Source organism: Tachypleus tridentatus, chromosome 2 (genome assembly GCF_004210375.1).
Source record: "Tachypleus tridentatus isolate NWPU-2018 chromosome 2, ASM421037v1, whole genome shotgun sequence".
In the NCBI taxonomy this organism is placed as follows: Eukaryota; Metazoa; Arthropoda; class Merostomata; order Xiphosura; family Limulidae; genus Tachypleus; species Tachypleus tridentatus.
The window spans coordinates 116,379,576-116,399,385 of NC_134826.1; the positions used below are offsets into that span (position 1 = coordinate 116,379,576).

Genomic DNA, 19,810 nt, shown 5'->3' on the forward strand with positions numbered 1-19,810 from the left:
TTTGTAATCATAACATTTTTATTTGTAGAAATCAGACAATCGTTTGGGACTTCGGCTCAAACATTCTTTCAGCTTCAACAATATTAGAAAATTTTATTCATTTAAAATTATATAATATTGTTTATACAATCTGTGTTACATATTCGCGGATAAAAGAATAGAAGCATATTATCAACCCTGTTTCACAAATTTACTAGACTTACATAATGTCATAATCGTTGGACAAGAAAACTGAAACCTATAAATGGGATAGGATCCATTGGTTTATTAATTGCAACTCTCGCAATTAATTATATTTTGAGTGAAAATTTTGTAAACACAAACACATATAGTGAAACAAGATAGAAACATGTCAACAAGTATACTTGTGAAAAATTATTTGACACTTTAATGTATAATCTAGACTCCCAGAGTGAACTCATCAGTACCACTTGGAGATAGGGAGGACAAATGCTACCTTGGGCTTTCTGAAAGATATACATCTCTAGATACCATTTCTGGATGATAGCAATGTGGATCGCGTATATTTCAGAGTTTAGGGGTCCGTATACAGATTACCCTTTGAAACCTTTGCCAAATTACTTTATACCATCCTGAAAATGACTGAGATTACTATACTAATAAGCCTTTGATAAAATTAAACCTGAATTTCAGATTTATATTCAAAATGGCTGCCATAAAGCTAATAATCTTGCGTATTTTACTTGAAATCTTGAATAAATATACTTGACCAACTAATATGCTTTTTTACATCCACACTTTCGTATGGAAACTTGAATTTAGATAATTTAGGGCAAATGGGTTTTTAATTATGATTAAGTAGATGGAAATAACGTTAACGGTGTCACGAAAGAAAGAGATATTGCTGTAGCGGTTGATTGTTACTAAGCCATCCAAGAAGTGTGCTGTTGCTAGTGGTAGGGTAAACAGGACTTTCAGTTGTATCTACAAAAATATTGACTACACATCTAAAGAAGATAGGCCAAATTTACACTATTGTCTTCAGTCTCGGGTTTTTTAACTCTGAAAAGATATGAAACTGTTGAAAATGGTTCAGAGAAGAATTACTAGAATGGGGTCTGGGATGGAGGGGTTGTCATATGAGAACAGGCTGGAATTTCTCAAATTATTTTCTCTTGAAAAAAGAAGAGTCAGAAGAGATCTGATTTAGGTGTTTAAGATTTTATAGGGAATTGATAGTGTTGATGCATTATTTTCTTTCATATTTGACAGTGATAATAATAGAAGTAGGGGAATGAAATATGAATTTGACAGGGTAAGTATCATCTTCAGATAAGACATTTTCATTTTTCTAAAATAGTGGTTAACCTTTCGAATGGGTTTCTTTCGGAATTTGTGGAGGCAGTAAATTTAAGTGAGTTTAAGAGAAAGCTTGATGAGTATCTGAATGGCAAGGGCTAGCTTTAAGATTTATCTATTTTTTTTAGTTTTACTTACTAATAGTTTTAGCTTAGAATAGAGAATGGAACTGCCGAGATGAGCCAGTAGATTTCATATTGTCTCAGAACATTTTGTTATGCTAAAATGCTCGCACCCAGTAAGTCTGCCATATTTCGTAGAAAATATCATACCTGGAAACAGAAAACTGAACAACAAAATACAACCACATCACAAGACATACCATGGATCGACCAAGCTTCAACACTTATCAGATCAGCAATCAAGCAGATGAAACCTCCAAACCAATGACCATACTAACCATCAGATAAAAACACAAAGCCTTTATTAGAACAAAGGAAGTTGTGACGTTTTTCACTGGTCTTTTCACAGGCAACCCAGAAGAAAATGTGAAATTAAACTAAAAGGTTGAAATGTTGGCCGATGTTTTCAGTCAATATATGATTTTTACTGTTACTAGTAAACAATAAAAGCCTCAAAACATATGCTATTGAGAAATGGAGTCAAAACTAACCCGTAATGTCAAGCTCATTTATACACTGAACAAGTTAGAAGTTCTTAACTTGTTTAAAAGTATCAAGAAGAATAAAAACGATACGACCCTCTTTCAGCAGCAACAAGCTAAAACATAATATTGCCAGAAAGCAACCAGTCATACTTGTTACTAGTTTAGCTATTGACAACACACACCAACACTTTGTGATTTCAAGGGGTGGATGCATTTCAATGGTGCATTGTCATTGTTAGGATAGTCTTAGATATAGTTGCAATTATTAATCCCTTTCCACAAGTGTAAATTAAGTCTGTAAGTTCTAATTATGTCATCACAGTATTTCTTGTTTTAAACACGTTTGTCCTGATTAAAGAGCAAAGTTTGGTCCTTATCAAGGTGGTTTTTCTTCTTCTGCTAGTAAATTGAAATAATTTGACACTTGTTGCTTGATCAAGTTCGCCACAGCTATTGTAGATACATAAATGTATTCTAGCCTTTCTTCTAACCAAATGTTGGTTATTTCTCTGCTGACGCATACCATATATTGGCAAAAACTAGTAACAAAATATGACATTCCAGTTAATACCAAATTTATTCAAAAACCAGGCACAAAACTGAGGTCTATACTATGTAAAAACTACACTGACAAACACCAAACCAACATTATTTATAAAATACAATGTGATAACTGCCACGACTTCTATATTGGAGAAACAAGTAGAAAAATGGAAACCAGATTCAAAGAACATAAAAAGTCACCTTCACACGTTTTCGAACACTGCAAGTCAAATAAACACAACATAACCATAGAAAACACTCAAATACTAAATATAGAAACAAACGCAAAATTAAAGAAGCCTTACTTATACAACTCCTTAAACCCAAAATAAACCAATATAAAGGAACGCCTTTTATACTTATATTAAATATAATAAAATAAAATAATATATTCAAACATCTAACACCGTCCTCTACATTCCAACACTCAGTTACACAACCCCTTTCAAAAATGTGGTCAGCTTCCGGTCAGTTACCTCTTTCTTTGTGAACCTGACGATGACCGAAGAAGGTCGAAACGTTATTCGCTCTTCTATGTAAAATATTTTCTCAACCCAAACGAGCCGTTTTTGCATATATACATCTTCGATACAAATTTGGAATTCAGATTTTTTTTGATCAAATTTCTATTAGGTATAATAATTTCTGCAATTTTCAGGGTGGCAGTATTTTCATAATGTTACTAGCTATATTTGACCATAAACATCTTTCAAGCATCGCCTACACGATACTGACTGATATTATCCAGAAATGTTATATACGGTTATATATCTTTCAGAAAAGTTATGATAGAATTAGTCCCCCACCATGTGGTACTGATGACCCTATCAAGCTTAGACACTGATTTTTATGATGTCGTGAAAAGAACTTAGTGTAAATAAGACAGCTATCTTTTTACTAGTTAACGTACAGAAAAGGTAATTCCAGAATAATTTAATAAAAATACAGCTCTGAGGGAAAGTTGAATTTGAAGATTTGTTTTGCACTCTATCTAATTCTGTAAAACTACAAACTCTAGAGTAGAACTATCATTAGTAAATATGCAACGTATGTGGTATCATTATTTTTTTCATAAGCAGTTGACAATACCCATGCATGTGCAAGGTCTCTTGGAGAAATATAAAAATTTGCATTACAGATTCTGGAAACTTCTTACGATGTATAGATAGCACGCTGGATAATGAAAGTTAAAACACCTATAAATCCGAGAACGTCTTCTGAAAACACACGGAATTTTCACTCCTGATTGTCGTCATAAAATTGAATTTATGGAAATCCTAATTATATATATACATGTATGACATACTTATGCAAGCAAACATATATCACTGAATTTCTTTAGTTTGCTATTGAAAGTACAGAGGACCTCCTATATCTTGAAACAGATATTTCCTAATTAAAGTACCTATAAAATTGGTATCTCACACGTAATATGGTCTTTTATAGGTGATGATAGCTTTAACGATTATAATTTTACCAATATCCTTATCTTAAATTACCAAACTAAAAACAATAATTTATAAAACCCTTTGACAACATCTTTGCTCCATTTAAGAAGTTCAGTAGCTCTTCTTGTGTCAGCTTACACTACTGTTTGCTTGTTCATCTTCATTTTCTTTCTGGCAAAACAAACAACAGAGCAAAATGTAAACTTGATTAGGTTAAATACATGTGACACACATATACTGTAAAAATTAATATTAATATTTTTTTCTAAAAGCAAAGATGTTTTTTCCATACATTCACCTCCGATAATTAAGGTATAAATCTTAATGCAACATGTATAACGTTAAATGAGAGCAACGGATATTTTGGCCCATCTAGACTGCCCAATATACTAAATTAAACTAAGCCCTATAAAAAACAACAACATCAAAACTATATTTACCATTTAAATAGTTATCACGTTTGCCCTTAAATTCCTTTAATTTAATTGTATCTATCACATCCATATGCAATGTGTCCCACAGGCAAAATCCCTGTTAAAAAATGAAATTGTCTTTGCTGAAGATTATTTCTTCCCTGTCAAAATTTATATTTATGTTCACTAGTCTTACCGTTTTGTCTGTTAAATATAAAACACATAATGCATCTGCCCTATTAATTATCTTAACAGTCCTAAACAAATCAATCATATCTACTATATTTCGTCTTTTTAGCTGCGGCATAGTGTTTCATAGAATGGCTTTGGGATTTTACAATTATAAACTGTTAATTCACAGGTTTGCCCTCTCTTGACGGATTTGAAATCTAATTACATTTTTCGACCCAAAGGTCAAACCTTTTCGACTAATTATTTAAATACGCAGAAGATTTCATTCATTTATTCTAATCTTATCTAAAATAATTTCAATTTGAGGATAGCCAGACAGAGATCCTGATGAGTGAAAACTCGAAATTTCGATTCCAGAATGTAAGTCGAATAGTGTATACACGCGTCCGTCGTTTCTTAGTGCTGGTGCACAAACATTTAGCTAATAAGAAAAGGAGACAAAAGATACTAAATTTTTATAAATAAGAACTTCGAAGTTGATATAAAAAAGGGTGCGCAATACTATGTAAAACACGGAATGTTCACTATACCCAATGCTAATGAAACGTTTTGTCCAATATCAACGTTCCTTCGGGTAGATGGATTAGTTTTCCCAGCAACGTCACTTAGATTATTTAAATTGATTTATATGGTGTAAACCTAATAAGAGAAATATTTAGCATATTTCCTCTGAGTTATCAGAGTTTGGAAGAATGTCTGGCGATTTCAAACGAAAACAATAACAACAACAAAAACTGTTATTTGTTTGTCGCTTATGTTTAATGGCACAAAAGAAATATAGAAAAGTTTTTCAGAAACATACTAGACGGATCTTAACTAAATGCTCTCTTTCTCTCTTTTTTTGTCTACGCAATTAAATTCTAAACTTCTAAATGTACTAGAAGTGGCTTCACGACGTACAGAAACACTCGTAAACGCTTTCATTGTAATTTACACAATAACACAAACTTCATAGGTAAAACATGCACCTTCATTGCTATATTAATTAGACTAGAACTGGATATACAGATTTAAATGTATAGGCAGGAAACAAGATAAAAATATGGAGTCATGGTTTTCTTACCTAGAAGGAAACAACTGCACTTACATTATTTATTTTCTCTTCCAAATGTTTAAAAAATTCAACTTGACTAGGAGTTCTTTGTCTGAAAATACAGATAAAGCCAATGAAAATCTATACTATATTTCTAATGATACAGCTGTTTCAACCAAAAAAAAACACAAAAAAAACGTGCTACTAAGTCTATTCTAAATTATCTAGTGAGTACTGTAATCATGCTGCAGAATTGTCATTTTTACCACTAATTCGAAGACCCCTAGGATTCAATTATGGGCATTTTAACATTTTAACCTATTGCCAAGGCTAGGGCAGCTAGCCAACAGCATCTAATAACAAGGGTTCTACTTAGCCCTTTAATTAAACTGAATAATTGGATCTATTTTCACTCTAATAAAGTGTCCACAACCACACGTTTGTGTTCGTATATATTTACGAACACAAAGTGGTTCATAACATTATGTCGCGAGCCTTTCAACTTTCGATCCACAGTCCAACATGCTAACTGCTACGCTGCACATATTCGAGAAGCCATGTTAATTCGTACTGAACAGAGGCGTATTTCTATCATTATCAGTCCCTCAGGTAAATTAAATTATCTTGTTTCTTTGATACAAAGGCAATTGCTTTATAATTTCATTCGGGATTTTAAAATTTGTCTCTTTATTTTTGTGTATATTACATACAGGATCCTTCAAAAGCCGACTAGGCTGGCCATTTTGGTTCTCTTGAATTTGTCAGTACAGATTTGCCAGTACGCATTTTAAACGTTACACATTTCCTGTGAATCGAATAAGTTATGATATGAGTTTATATAAATATATATTAACTATAACAGAGGATTTGTTTTAAGGAATCAAAGTTTAAAAAACTAATTGAATAGTAAATATTGCAAAAGTTTTGACCAAACATCATAAACAAAGTATTTTCATTTAGTTCAAACTGAAGTCTATTTACAATGACGTTAACAAAATACACACATGAATACTGTTTCCTACAGCTTTTTGAACTATTTTTTATATTTACATTCTTAGTCAGATTTTGATGATATTGTAGTTACATTCTGTAACATTAAATCAATTCAGAGACACAAACGTATATTATTGAAGTAATAATGCTGGTTCGGTTTGATTACGTTTTCCTTTAACTTAACAAACACCCAAATATAGTCGTTGTTGTTGTTGTTTTGAATTAAGCACAAAGCTACACAATGGGCTATCTGTGCTCTGCCCACCACGAGTATCGAAACCCAGTTTTTAGCGTTGTAAGTCCTCGGACATACCACTAAGCCACTGGGGGGGGGGCAAATATAGTCACCTTACGTTATTCATGAGTAGAACACATACAATCACAGGTAACAAAAATATGTACGAACATGCAGTCAGTAAAAATATTATTATTAGGCATTGTGTAACATAAAGTGGAATATAAAGATAATACACTTTGTTTCTTGGTTGTAAACACTTACTTTTATAATATTGTAAATTTTGCCAAATACTGCAATGATGTAACGTAAGTTACGAACTATGTACATTTTCACTGGTTTGTATTTAACACTGAAATTAAGTTATATACATATGGTTAAAATAAGCTAGAGGGTTTTAAAACAATGTAGTTGGAACATCGGGTCGGGCATTTCCATGATACCTAATAACAACACTCTCGGATGTAATAAGGAAACATATTTCGACTATTTTCAATCATATGACTAAAATATCAAACTCAAAGTTAACACTAACCAGACGATTCATAATAACATAATACCAATGTGATAGTTGAAACAGAAAGACTGAAGTAAAAGTGTTTAAAAAATAAATAGGTAAGCGTGCTTTCACTAAAGGAAAAAAAACAAGTTAAACTATTATAATAACTTAGAAGTAATAGCATTATTACATAAAATATCCTGCTTTACAAGTGTAATAAACCAGAAGGATATGATAAGAAGGTATAAATAACTGTATTAAATCCTCAATTTAGTTTTTGCAAAACAATAATTGCGTAAAGTAAGCGAAGTTACGATTATGCTCTTGCCGCAAAGAACAGTGGGTAACGTTTGTGCTCGATTCCACGTTTGCCATGAGTTTTGGAGCTATAGATGAGTGTCAGTGAGCTTTAGAATTATTATACCTTGAAATGTTGCATTTAGAACAATATTTAACCTGAAAGATTAAAAGAACTTAATAATATTTAATGCATTTAGTTAGTGCTTACTGTGTTCTTTTAACAGAAATGTGTATTTAGATTTAGTTTTCTTTCTTAAGAGTGCTAGTGAATATCATCGTGATTTTTTATATCATTTTATATATGGCTTAAACTAAAATATACCCACATCGTTTTCGCACAATGTAAGAAGACAGTTATTTAGAATTGTTTTCTGAAATTCCTCAATAAAACATTATTCAACACTATATATGTAAAAACGGCTCGTTTGGGTTGAGAAAATATTTTACGTAGAAGGTCGAAACGTTGTTCGCTCTTCTACGTAAAATATTTTCTCAACCCAAACGAGCCGTTTTGCATATATATTTCTCTACAAGTGGGTTTTCTCGACATCACTGATTATTATTCAACACTATAGTTATCCTAAACATATTTATTTTCCTGAGATAATTATTGAAAATATTTTCCAGGAAATGCAGAATTCTAATATTTAAGATGCAGGCTTTCCTTTGTTGGGAGGATTCACGTTTCAACGTTGCTGTTGTATTATATTAAAACCGTAAGCGGTTAGGTGTTTCGTTTTATCCGATGTTTCATATATATATATATATATATATATATATATATATATATTGAGAACTGATGATTAACAGGCAAATTTCAACTTTTATTTTTGGTACTCTTTCTGTTAGGTTGAATGGTTATTAGTTTAACACTCTGTTTTGTTTTTTTTTCTGTTTGCAAATATAACGAAGAAAATTGCCTGATTTATCAGAAAACTTTGGTAGCTTTCCTGATATGAACAAAGAATCAATGCAGTATATTTTCAGTTGGTAGGACTATGTTTATTGTGAAGGGAATCTCGAAGTAGCTCAAATTCACACTATTTGTAAAAATACACTACACCAATAATAATTCAAAGAATCATACTATTCTCTCAACTTTAGATTAGAAATCTTTTAAAAAGTGCCTTTCTGAAAAGGCAAAGTATAAATCTTCAGTATGACATCTTTACCAACCTATTTAACCCCTTCTTATGCAGGCTGCTTCTTGTATATTGCCAAAGAAGATAAATAATTCAAGCAGTGAAATTTCCTAATTATTTGACCTCACACACTTCATGCTCTTAGAAATCATTTTGTCCTGTTTAATTCTTATTTGCTGAAAACATAATAACTCACAATATAGCACACAGTTAATTTAATAATTTTAGACACTTCAGAGGTATAAAAATATAATAACAATGTTTCTTACATTAGTAATAAAATTGTGTAAATTTTTATTTCTTACATCATGGCTTTCATTGGTCCTGACACTGGACGCGTCGTTTTTTCTCCAACACGTGATTTTCCACTTCCAGTAGATCTGACTCGCTAGAAACACACGCAAATCATTGATAAAAATATATTAGAATATTTGTTCACTTAAGATGCTATCAAACATTTTTTCGCAACACATCTCAGGTCTTATGAACCTGAACTGGAGATGTTTAGCTTGAAAGTTTTAATAACAAAAACAACTTAAAAAACGAAAAGTCTGACAAACCTCGTTACTCAACTATCTGCCGCTACTTTTGCTTTTTGTAATCTACGTTATTACTTGTTTTAGAGTATTAAACTTTTAATCACGTTGACATCTTGGTTATATATTTTTAATCAGCTAAATATTAGGTGGGAAAGGATTTACCCTTTAACTTCTTTGCTTGTTAATGTTTTCGTCCTGCGATTATTATTATTTGTGATATTTGAAAAAATGTCATCGTTTATTTATCGCACGGGGCCTGGCATGGCCAAGCGCGTAAGTCGTGCGACTCGTAATTCGAGGGTCGCGGGTTCGCGTCCGCGTCGCGCTAAAACATGCTCGTCCTCCCAGCCGTGGGGGCGTATAATGTTACGGTCAATCCCACTATTCGTTGGTAAAAGAGTAGCCCAAGAGTTGGCGGTGGGTGGTGATGACTAGCTGCCTTCCCTCTAGTCTTACACTGCTAAATTAGGGACGGCTAGCACAGATAGCCCTCGAGTAGCTTTGTGCGAAATTCCAAAACAAACAAACATTTATCGCACTCGGAACGAACATTACCTTTCCATGTTATGGACTAAAGCAATCCTAAAAACTATCTATAATAATAATAATAAAACTATTAGTAACATGCTATTTTAATTTCATTGGGCAATGTAACGACCGATAAAAAGCATGAATTATGGAAAAAAAGGGGGGGAATATAACTATATACGTAAAACATTTCAATTTTTATTACTACAAAACATATCGATTTATGCACTTACTATTGCAATAATAAAGACAATCTTGTAATTAATTGAATCGCTACAAGTCTAAAGCAATGACATGTATGTAATATGCATCTACTACGTATCTCACTCTCCTACTGTATATATTTTATATCTATAATGTTGTTCAAACTTTATAGGTTCTGGTTTGAAGCTTTTTAAATTCGGTCAAAGTCATGTGCTAAATTCAACCGCAGTTGTTATTTTCTGTAGATGGGTACGATAATTCGATAATTCACGCTATCTAATATTACATGTTAGTCTGTCCTATAAATTGTCAGTTGAATCATTTGTAAAGATCAACTGTAACTTTTGACTAGTAAAGTTCTAGTAACGACATATCATTTACCGTTTGATCTAGTAACAAGGCTTTACTTTTTTTTTTTTTTTTAATTTCGCCCAAGCTACTCGAGGGCTATCTGTGCTAGCCGTCCCTAATTTAGCAGTGTAAGACTAGAGGGAAGGCCTACCGCCAACCCTTGGGCTACTCTTTTATCAACGAATAGTGGGATTGACCGTCACATTATAACGCCCCCGCGGCTGAAAGGGCGAGCATGTTTGGCGCGACGGGGATGCGAACCCGCGACCCTCAGATTACGAGTCGCACGCCTTAACACGCTAGGCCATGCCGGGCCCAAGGCTTTACTACTTTGTTAATTTCAACATTATATCTTAAAACTGAAAACACAGTTAAATTTACACAAGCGAAATAATTATGTTACTGTAAAAGTGTTATAAAAAATTATGATACCACGTGGCGTGTTTTTCAATGTGAAATACAACTTTTGATTTACTGATATCTCTCCATTGCCTTTGCAGAGAGATAGTATGAAACAGAATTTGTAACTTACCGGAATTTCTCCAATTTTAGTGCCAGGTGATAACGGGTAATCGGAGGGAGTCTCTTCGCTAACAACTGTTGTTATTTCTTCTCCTGCTGTGGAAAATAAAACTGTTATAAAAGATAATATTTCAATATTTTATCACAAATTTAAAATATAATACCTGACATAGAGTTCTTTACTTCACCACAACCTTTGCTATGGAAAGCAGTTTAGTCTAATCAGATTAGATGAAACGGCAGGCCGCGGTAACAGTTATCGCCCAAAAGATGCTGCCTCTGTAGGGGTGCCGATACGAATAGAAATTAAAGGATGCCGCTGGAGGGTTAAGGTTACATAATTATTACACAATATATACACTCCAGAATTGCGCAACTATTATGTAATACGTAAAATTATACTAGTATCTGGCTGTTACATAACTGTTACGTAATATGCAAATTATACAAACATCTGAGTGTTATATAACTTTTAAATAGGCACAAGAAGGCGATAATGTTTACAAAGTGGCAATAGAGAGCTCGTTGCTAGATGCTACGTGTCATAGTTTGAGTGTTACGTAACAGAAATTAAGCGTCTTACTAAGATCCATAGTTCCACGAAGTGGCACTAGAGGAAAGTGTCGTTAGGTTTATAGTTCCACGACGTAGTTTCAGTGGGTGTAATGGTAGAGACGAGGATAAGGTTATGAAACCATCTATCTTAATCTCGCTTAATTTATGAGTGAATCAACAGGGAGTGATTGTAGATAAACATGTCATCAACCTTATAGTAACAATCATAATCTTAAAATTAACAGTTTAATCTGACTTGCATAACATTTCGCTTACAGTTATCATAACTGAAACGTTTTTAAAATACAGATTTACTTTATAAGTAAAACATTAAATCTGCTATTTTAATCTCTGGTTTTTATCAATTTTATAGTTTTTTTTTACTTACATATGCAATTGTGTATGGCATACAAAGGCTGATGGTATCTCTATAGCTGGATGGTATAAAGGATTTACTTTAAAAATATTTGTTTTAATACTGGCGGTGAAAAATCAGCTTGTAAACGGCTTGAGACCAAAGAGTAAAAGCCAGCTAGCTCTCTGTTGAGTGAGTTGTATCTAAGGTAACTGAATTAATTTGCTCATCGTGAAACCTCAATAAGATATCAAAGAAGTTTCAGACTCAAAAGGAGATCTAATATTATTTGTCAGTTTGTAAAACCTTTGTATGTATAATATTATTTGTATTAACTATTTATAATAACCGTTATTATAAATTGTATTATTGTTTGTATATTAAACTATATTTATATTAAGAAAGCAAACTATGGTATCAATCTTGTTTGCAAATATCAAAAATTTGATAAATTTCCCGACATTTAATTAAGTTCTAAATTAAAATTTAACTCTGTTTTTTTGAAATAGTAATAAGTAACCTAATAAACTGTAGGCTCGTCTGGGATAACTTATAATACGTAACAATAGTCTTACTAGGCATATTGTGTGTATGCATTACAAAACAGACAGTGTTTCTACAGGCGGACGGTTTTACTATACATTTTTAGGAGTGTATACAGATTTGAACTTGCCTCAACATTTTTATGTAGTCTTCATTTATATATTTAATTGCGTGTGTTTCATAAAGGCAGTTTGTGCTACTTGATGGATTGTGTTACTAAGGTTCTATAGACGGATGGTATTACTAATAATAATGTTTCAACAGGCAGATAACTAGATGGGATAATCAATTCATTGTAGGATGTCTCAGCATGTTATTAGGTCATCAATGTCTAGGCTTATGTATATGTACTAAAAGGTTACAAGCAAAATTATTATTTTAACAATACAACTATTATAGTATAATGTATTGTATATGTTAGTTTTTGTTACTGTCTTACTTTATTTATTATATGAATGAGCCAACTATTATAATAATGTATTACATTGTATTTTTTAATAATTCATCCCTTATTTGAACGAGGCAAATATTACAGCCAATAATTTACCTTACATGTAGAACATTTATTAATATAATCACTTATTCTACAGTTTTCTTTTCCATAATTTATGTATTGTATAACTTTTACTCGTCCTGAAAAACACACTTATTTAAATCTATAAATAATATACAATAACATATGAGCTTATTGTTTCACTTTATAAATGTTTACACAATATATATATCACTTGTTTCACTAGTTATAATGCTTGGCTTAAAACATTTTTATGCTAGTTATGGAGCTCTTTGTTTCATTAGCATTTCTAATTTTAGGAAATGGTTATTAAGCTTAATAGTAGATCATTTTGGTACAAATAAACATGATAAGTGAATGATTTACTATTTAGTCAACCGCTTTAATGTAAAAGAAACTATGTAAAACAGAAACTCTTACACATTTTCGATTTTTTTATGGGCTATACACTTGTATTACAAAACATACTATAAAATCAAAATGTACGAAACCTTTGGTATAAGAGTATAGTTTATAAAGCAACTATCTTTATGTGTATGTGAAAACGTCTACAACGATTATCTAGCACAGATTTCCAATTCACATTAGTGTTGTCTGAGAACTCCAATTTTTATTGCTAGGAAATATAAAGAGTAAGAGGTCGTTATGTGGCCAGACAACCAGCCCTCTCTTAAAAATGACAGGATAAAAGGTCAAAAGCATCGATAGATCCTGAATTAAAACATTTTGTAACACACAGATATACGCATGTTTGGTGAAGTTTATTATTTATAATTTATAATTATATATACGAGACTAAAGTCACGTCATTGTATAATGATTTAAACGAACATATTAAACATTTGTTGACGAATCAGAAAATCTGTTACGCTATAACATTTAATCTTAATAGTTCAACAAAGTATCAAATGCATTTTTCTTACAAAAGAACATGATTTATAAGGTAAAGTTCAGAACATAATCTAAAAAGGACTTATAATTCTAAGCCATGTGATATTTTTAAGTTTGACAATTCAATACATTTACTGTCTATCATCGCAGAATACACTTTAGAACAATAATGTAAAATGACAAATTTATAACTATAACTGCGATTAACACTTATTAATCTGAAAATATGGCCAGGAACATATATACAAACCATTTATCCTCAGTGAATTACCACAGGAAATTAAGAGACATTTGTATTTCTACGGAAGAGATTAGATAACTTCAGCAGTAAAAAACTCATGTGTGATCAGTGAAGAACTAGCTAATTACCCATTAAGTGAATGTGCCGATATAAACTCAAAATTAACTTGAGTTAATTACCCTCAGTGAATTACCACAGGAAATTAAGAGACATTTGTATTTCTACGGAAGAGATTAGATAACTTCAGCAGTAAAAAACTCATGTGTGATCAGTGAAGAACTAGCTAATTACCCATTAAGTGAATGTGCCGATATAAACTCAAAATTAACTTTCTCATCGTCAACCGTCGATTAAAATATTCGTTTTAGACCATAGAGAAGACCAAACATTGTTTGTAAGTTTGTAAAATATTTGTATATAAATTATTATTTGTAATAACTATCAGCAATATTATTGTTTGTATATTAAAATATATTCGATATGAACCAAATATACGATATTTGCCAACAAGATTGATATACACACTTTTGTTTCTTAACACAGACATATTTTAATACACAAATAATAATACAATTTATAATAACGGATATTACAAATAATGATTTGTATACAACATTTTTACAAATGTACAGACAATACTGAGTCTTATATCCAGTCTAGAACTGAATATTTTATTAATGATCCAGGTCCAAGAAGAGCAAGTTAATTCTGGGTTGATACTGTTACACCTCGCTTTAGCTAGCTAGCTTGGTTGTCCTCACACCACTGAGTCTTTATCGATGGAGATATTTAATGTCTGCAAAGAAATACTAATGTTCGAAATCTATAAATATACCTGGTCAAATTCTGTAGTTTTCCAATTAATAGGGGCTAGTAACAATTATAGCTTCCGAAACCTATAGCACACTGACTATAGCTGACTAATAATATTCTATTACTGCTTCTCTTCTACCTGTTTTTATACAAATCACGCGAGATTGTAGAGCGTTCAACATTTCAAATATGCCGGTATGTTCATAAAACAAATATTGATTTTTACTTTCAAGAATCTTCTGCAAATGTACAGAACTGGCGGGACTTGCGCAATACGTACCCAACAATATATTTTACATGCATCAAACTGAAACACATGTAGATTTTAAAATAAATGTATAACGGTAAATCTGTTATAAGCTTTGCTAAATTTGTAAAATCCCTTAATTCCAAGAATATCGAATTTGACATCATAATAAGATTGTTAATTATTCTGAACAAATCTTTCTTTACTGGCCCTGTAAATGTATTACAATATTACACGAACTACCGATTTCTATAGATTACACGTTGCTGGCATAAGACATTATGATTGATAGCAACATTTCTCTTTGTGTTGATCAGAATTGTTCAAATACATCTTTAAGCATGCTTTCCTTCTTGTTTTTGAATTAAGTGACATTCTTTAAGATCTGTGTACTTTCTTTACACCGTATCGATCGGCTCTCGCTAGTACAGCGGTAAGTCTAGAGATTTACAACGCTAAAATCAGGGGCACGATTCCACTTGATGGGCTCAGCAGATAACCCGATGTGGTTTTGCTATGAGAAAACACACACACTGTATCGATTTACCCCATATGCCTTTATTTAGATAATTTATGTGCAGTTCATCAAATTAAAAATCACAATAATTATTTCTTCATTTTCTGTTTTTCAGTGAGCTTCCAAACATTTTGTTTCTTTTATTTATCTAAACATTTAAAGCTTCACTTTATATTGGCTCTAACCTCATTATAACATCAATATTAAGATTTGCTTGTTATTTTAAACGCAATTACAACTTTGCGTCAAACCTATTTTAAATTTTAATATCTCTTTGTAACAAACTAGTATTTTATTAACCAGGGCTCCAGCTTATTACTTATGCATACATTGGTATTAGTTTTACTTTTTAACACTATTTCGTCTCTAGACACTAAAATTCTTTATTTCTACAAAGGTTTCCTAAAATTATTCTTTTGTTGTTTGAGTCAAGCAAAATTTTTTTAAAGTAACTTACTTTGGCCAAATTCCTCTTCTTCAGCATTTGACGATCTGCGACTAGCAGCCTTTGCTGTCTTGCTGGGACCACAACCCATTACGTCATATTACTTTGTTCCGTATAATGACTGGCCATTGAATGAAAGTTTATTTGTTAATTGTAACTGTAGGTCAGTAAGGTCGATGACGTGAACATAAACAGCTCCTGGAAGTATCAACGATAGATAAGGTTTGAAAACAGTTCTACTTTATTTCATACCTTAATATTAAATAACAGTTTAATACATTAAAGACTATCATTGAGTTTAAACTCAAATTATTACAATGTCCGAATTTACCTGTGAAATAAATCAGCGAGAGAAAAGGAATGAAATAAAAAAATTTTACCATTAGTTTGTTTTGACAAAAAAAGAACTAGAAATGATATTACACCAACAGAAATGCATTACGAATATGTTACGACGTAAGTCACTATTTACTAAGATAATATAAAATAGCTTGTCTATCGCAAGTGTTATTATTTATATAGATTTATTTTTTAAGGATAGTGTTGTGTTCAATAAAATGTCCACCATCTTTTAGTGCCGAGCTAGTCTAGTCAACTATAACAAATTACATAGCTTTCTTGATCAACACCCTAATTCTATTTATTAATATAAAAAAGACAGTAAGTGGGTACTTAATATGATTTTTCGAACAAATTAATGTAGAAAACAATTAGTTTTAATTTTGAGTTCAAGTAAACCTGATTAAGTGCGTTCAAATACGTTGAATCTATATAAATATAATACATTAACAGAACTGTCTGTTTTATGTCCATGTAAATACTTCGCAGCATGTGCATGGAGCTTCACCAAATTTAATATGGAGGTTTATTAGGTCCATATGAAGATAAATACAAACTTTCAGTTATGGATTTTGAGTTTATCGATTTTTATGCGTTTTTACGCTTACCACCACCACTTCGCTCTCTGTAGATGGATCTTTACCAATTTCGGTACAGAGGTTTGTGAGTCCATGTGGAGACACATGCAAATTTCGGTTTCACATTGTGCTTTACAGTTTTTGTAGGGGGTTTTACGTTTTTCACAATTACTTATAAAAGAAGCAATTTTTCATGTTCTAAGATAACCTTTCACTGACCATGAATTTGCTCTTCCATCTAGTGCACGGGAACGCCAGCTATTATGCAATAATATTGTTATAAATATGATCTACTGTGTGTGTTTGTTTATTAGCATCCATCATCTAGAGTTGGCGGGTTCTATTACTGTAATTTTTGGTTTGGTAACTTGGAACTGTCCTACAAATTATAAGGCTATTTTATATTAGGATTTATGCCCGAGAAGGAGGATAGAAAAATAGCAAAAACCTGAAATAGAGCACTTTCAATTTTTAAGTAGACTTTTGGCTTTGAATTTAAAGCAAATATTTAAACATTCAAATTAATCCATTTTCACTTTCTATAAAGTATGGTATGCATTTAGCATCTAATGAAGTCATTAGGAAATGAATAACAAAAGAAGGATGGAAGGGGAAGATGATCTAGTAATGTTCGTTATACAATTTTTGCTTCATTAACGAGAACCCTCAACTTGTATTAATAAAACCATATATATATATGTATATTAATTATAAGTCATGGTTACCTATGTTGAAATCTGAGTTCTAGTGTCCTAAATCTTGAAAGTATACAAATTAGGGGCTCATTTACCATATGAAAAACTTCTCAGCTACATGTCTGCTTTCGTTTTCCTTACTTTTTCAAATTGTTTGAATTATCTTAAACCTATGACTATTTATTTGTTATTGGTTATAAGTATAAAAAAATCAATCAATTATATTTTACGGGAAAAAAATTATATCAACCAATTTAAATCAATGGTGGTATGCTGAAGATATTTCGTGAACTACTCTGATAACTTATATTATTTCAGTATGTTTTATAACCCTATTTTATGAGAACCAACAAATTTGTTTAACCTCTGAAATAAAAGTGATGGAGATACACGAGTTTCGTATTTGTTCTGATCCCTTCTGAAGCTTATGCAAAGTACAAACGTACGCTTCTTTGATGCACGACAACTACCTTATATAGGTTTGCCTATATATTTTCAGTAATTAAGAATAAAAAAACACCTTAATCAAGTAAATAAGCAGTGGACTTCTGACATCACTATTAAAATACTGTAAAATATTTAGTTATGATGTAAGATGTGAGGTATCGGCCGGCAGTACGTCAATTGCAAATTAAAAATACTGGTTTCACTTTTTATCTTTTAACGTATATGAAATACCAGATTAATATTATTTAAAATGTATTCTTACCTATCTAAAGTTTATATTTCAATCGAGGTGAACAAAATTAATCTGAATGCCGTTCTAAAATAATATCTTTACAGTTTTCACGTTCGTTAAAGCTTCACGACTACTTAAATATTACACTGTTGCCTATGGCAACATGAAAACGAAAACACAAAGTTCGAATGAAACATTTCATTTTGTTCGATTCGTTCCCCAACGCGCTTCGAGTCTTTGCGCGGCGCTTGTAGTATTTTCTCGCACACACCGAATTCTCACATTATATTTTTATTAAACGAAACAGGCATTCTAAATGTTGCACACTGACGGCCGTATGATGGTTCAATGTCAAAAGCTAATGCTAAAGACATTTTCATGGTAAAATAATCTAGTTATTCGCAAACAAAAATGCCCCGGCATGGCTACATGGTTAAGGAGCTCGACTCGTAATCCGTGTCGTGGGTTCGAATCCCCGTCATCACAAATATGCTCGCCCTTTAAGCCGTGGGTGCGTTATAATGTGACGGGCAATCCCACTATTCGTTGATAAAAGAGTAGCCCAAGAGTGGGTGGTGATGATTAGCTACCTTCCCTCTAGTCTTACACTGCTAAATTAGGGACTGTCAGCGTAGATAGCCCTCGTGTAGCTATGCGCGAAATAAAAACAAACAAACAAGAATTGGTCAGCAAAATAAACGGACACTTCGTATAATACTTTAAGGGTGCAACATACTTTACATAGTTTCTTTGCTTTGAATTTCGCGCAAAACTACACGAGGGCTATCTGCGTTAGCAGTCCATAATTTAAGCAGGTAAGACTAGAGAGAAGGCAATTAGTCACCATCACACACTGACAATTCTTGGGATACTCTTTACTAACGAATAGAGGCATTGAACGTTACATTATTACGCCCCCACGGATGAAAGGGTGAGCATGTTTGGGGTGATGGGGATTCGAACCCGCGACTCTCGGATTACGAGTCAAGTGTTAACCACCTAGCCATGTAAGGTTAGCTTCGGAGTTCAAAGACCCTCTCATGAGTGATAGAGGACCAAGTGTAATGATGAAACTCCTCAATTACACCTAATTACTTTTATACCTGCCCCAAAAGGGCCGTACCTGAGAAAATCCTGTTATTTGACCCGTCCATAATATTAATATCTGAGCACGCATGCAAAGTTTTGTTTTCGTTAGCTTATTAGTATGCTAACATTTCATAATTTTAAAATGATAAAACTAGAGGAAAGATAGCCAGTCAACTTTACCCATCGCCGTCTCTTGGGCTACTTTTTTACCAACGAATAGTAGGATTGACCACCACATTACAACGCCCCACAAAGCTGAATTAGCGAATATGCCCTGTGACGAAGATTCGAACCCGTGAAATTCATAATGTGAATCAAGAGCCCTAACCACCTTGCTCTGCCAAGCAAAATGGGGATATGAATACAGTTACAAACATGATGTTCCCGAGGTCAAAAGGGGTGCCAAAAACACCTTCAAAACCTACTCTTTGACCCCTAAG

The 19,810-nt window shown here is 32.3% G+C and overlaps 1 protein-coding gene across 7 annotated transcripts; it reads right to left on the bottom strand.

Annotated features, from left to right (window-relative positions):
* On the bottom strand, positions 1-18,434 carry LOC143244902 (uncharacterized). Of its 7 annotated transcripts, none has more exons than XM_076490405.1 (6): positions 18,312-18,434; positions 16,003-16,188; positions 10,880-10,962; positions 9,031-9,113; positions 5,611-5,668; positions 1-4,089 (listed from the first exon to the last, which is right to left on the bottom strand). In XM_076490405.1, the coding sequence occupies exons 2-6, from the start codon at positions 16,079-16,081 to the stop codon at positions 4,048-4,050; spliced, it is 345 nt and encodes a 114-aa protein (XP_076346520.1). In that variant the 5' UTR covers positions 16,082-16,188; positions 18,312-18,434; the 3' UTR covers positions 1-4,047. The 7 variants fall into 7 exon arrangements, with proteins under 7 accessions (XP_076346520.1, XP_076346519.1, XP_076346521.1 ...); XM_076490404.1 differs by having other exon boundaries at positions 10,880-10,965; XM_076490406.1 differs by having other exon boundaries at positions 5,587-5,668; positions 10,880-10,965.
* Between the last annotated feature and the right edge of the window lie 1,376 nt (positions 18,435-19,810).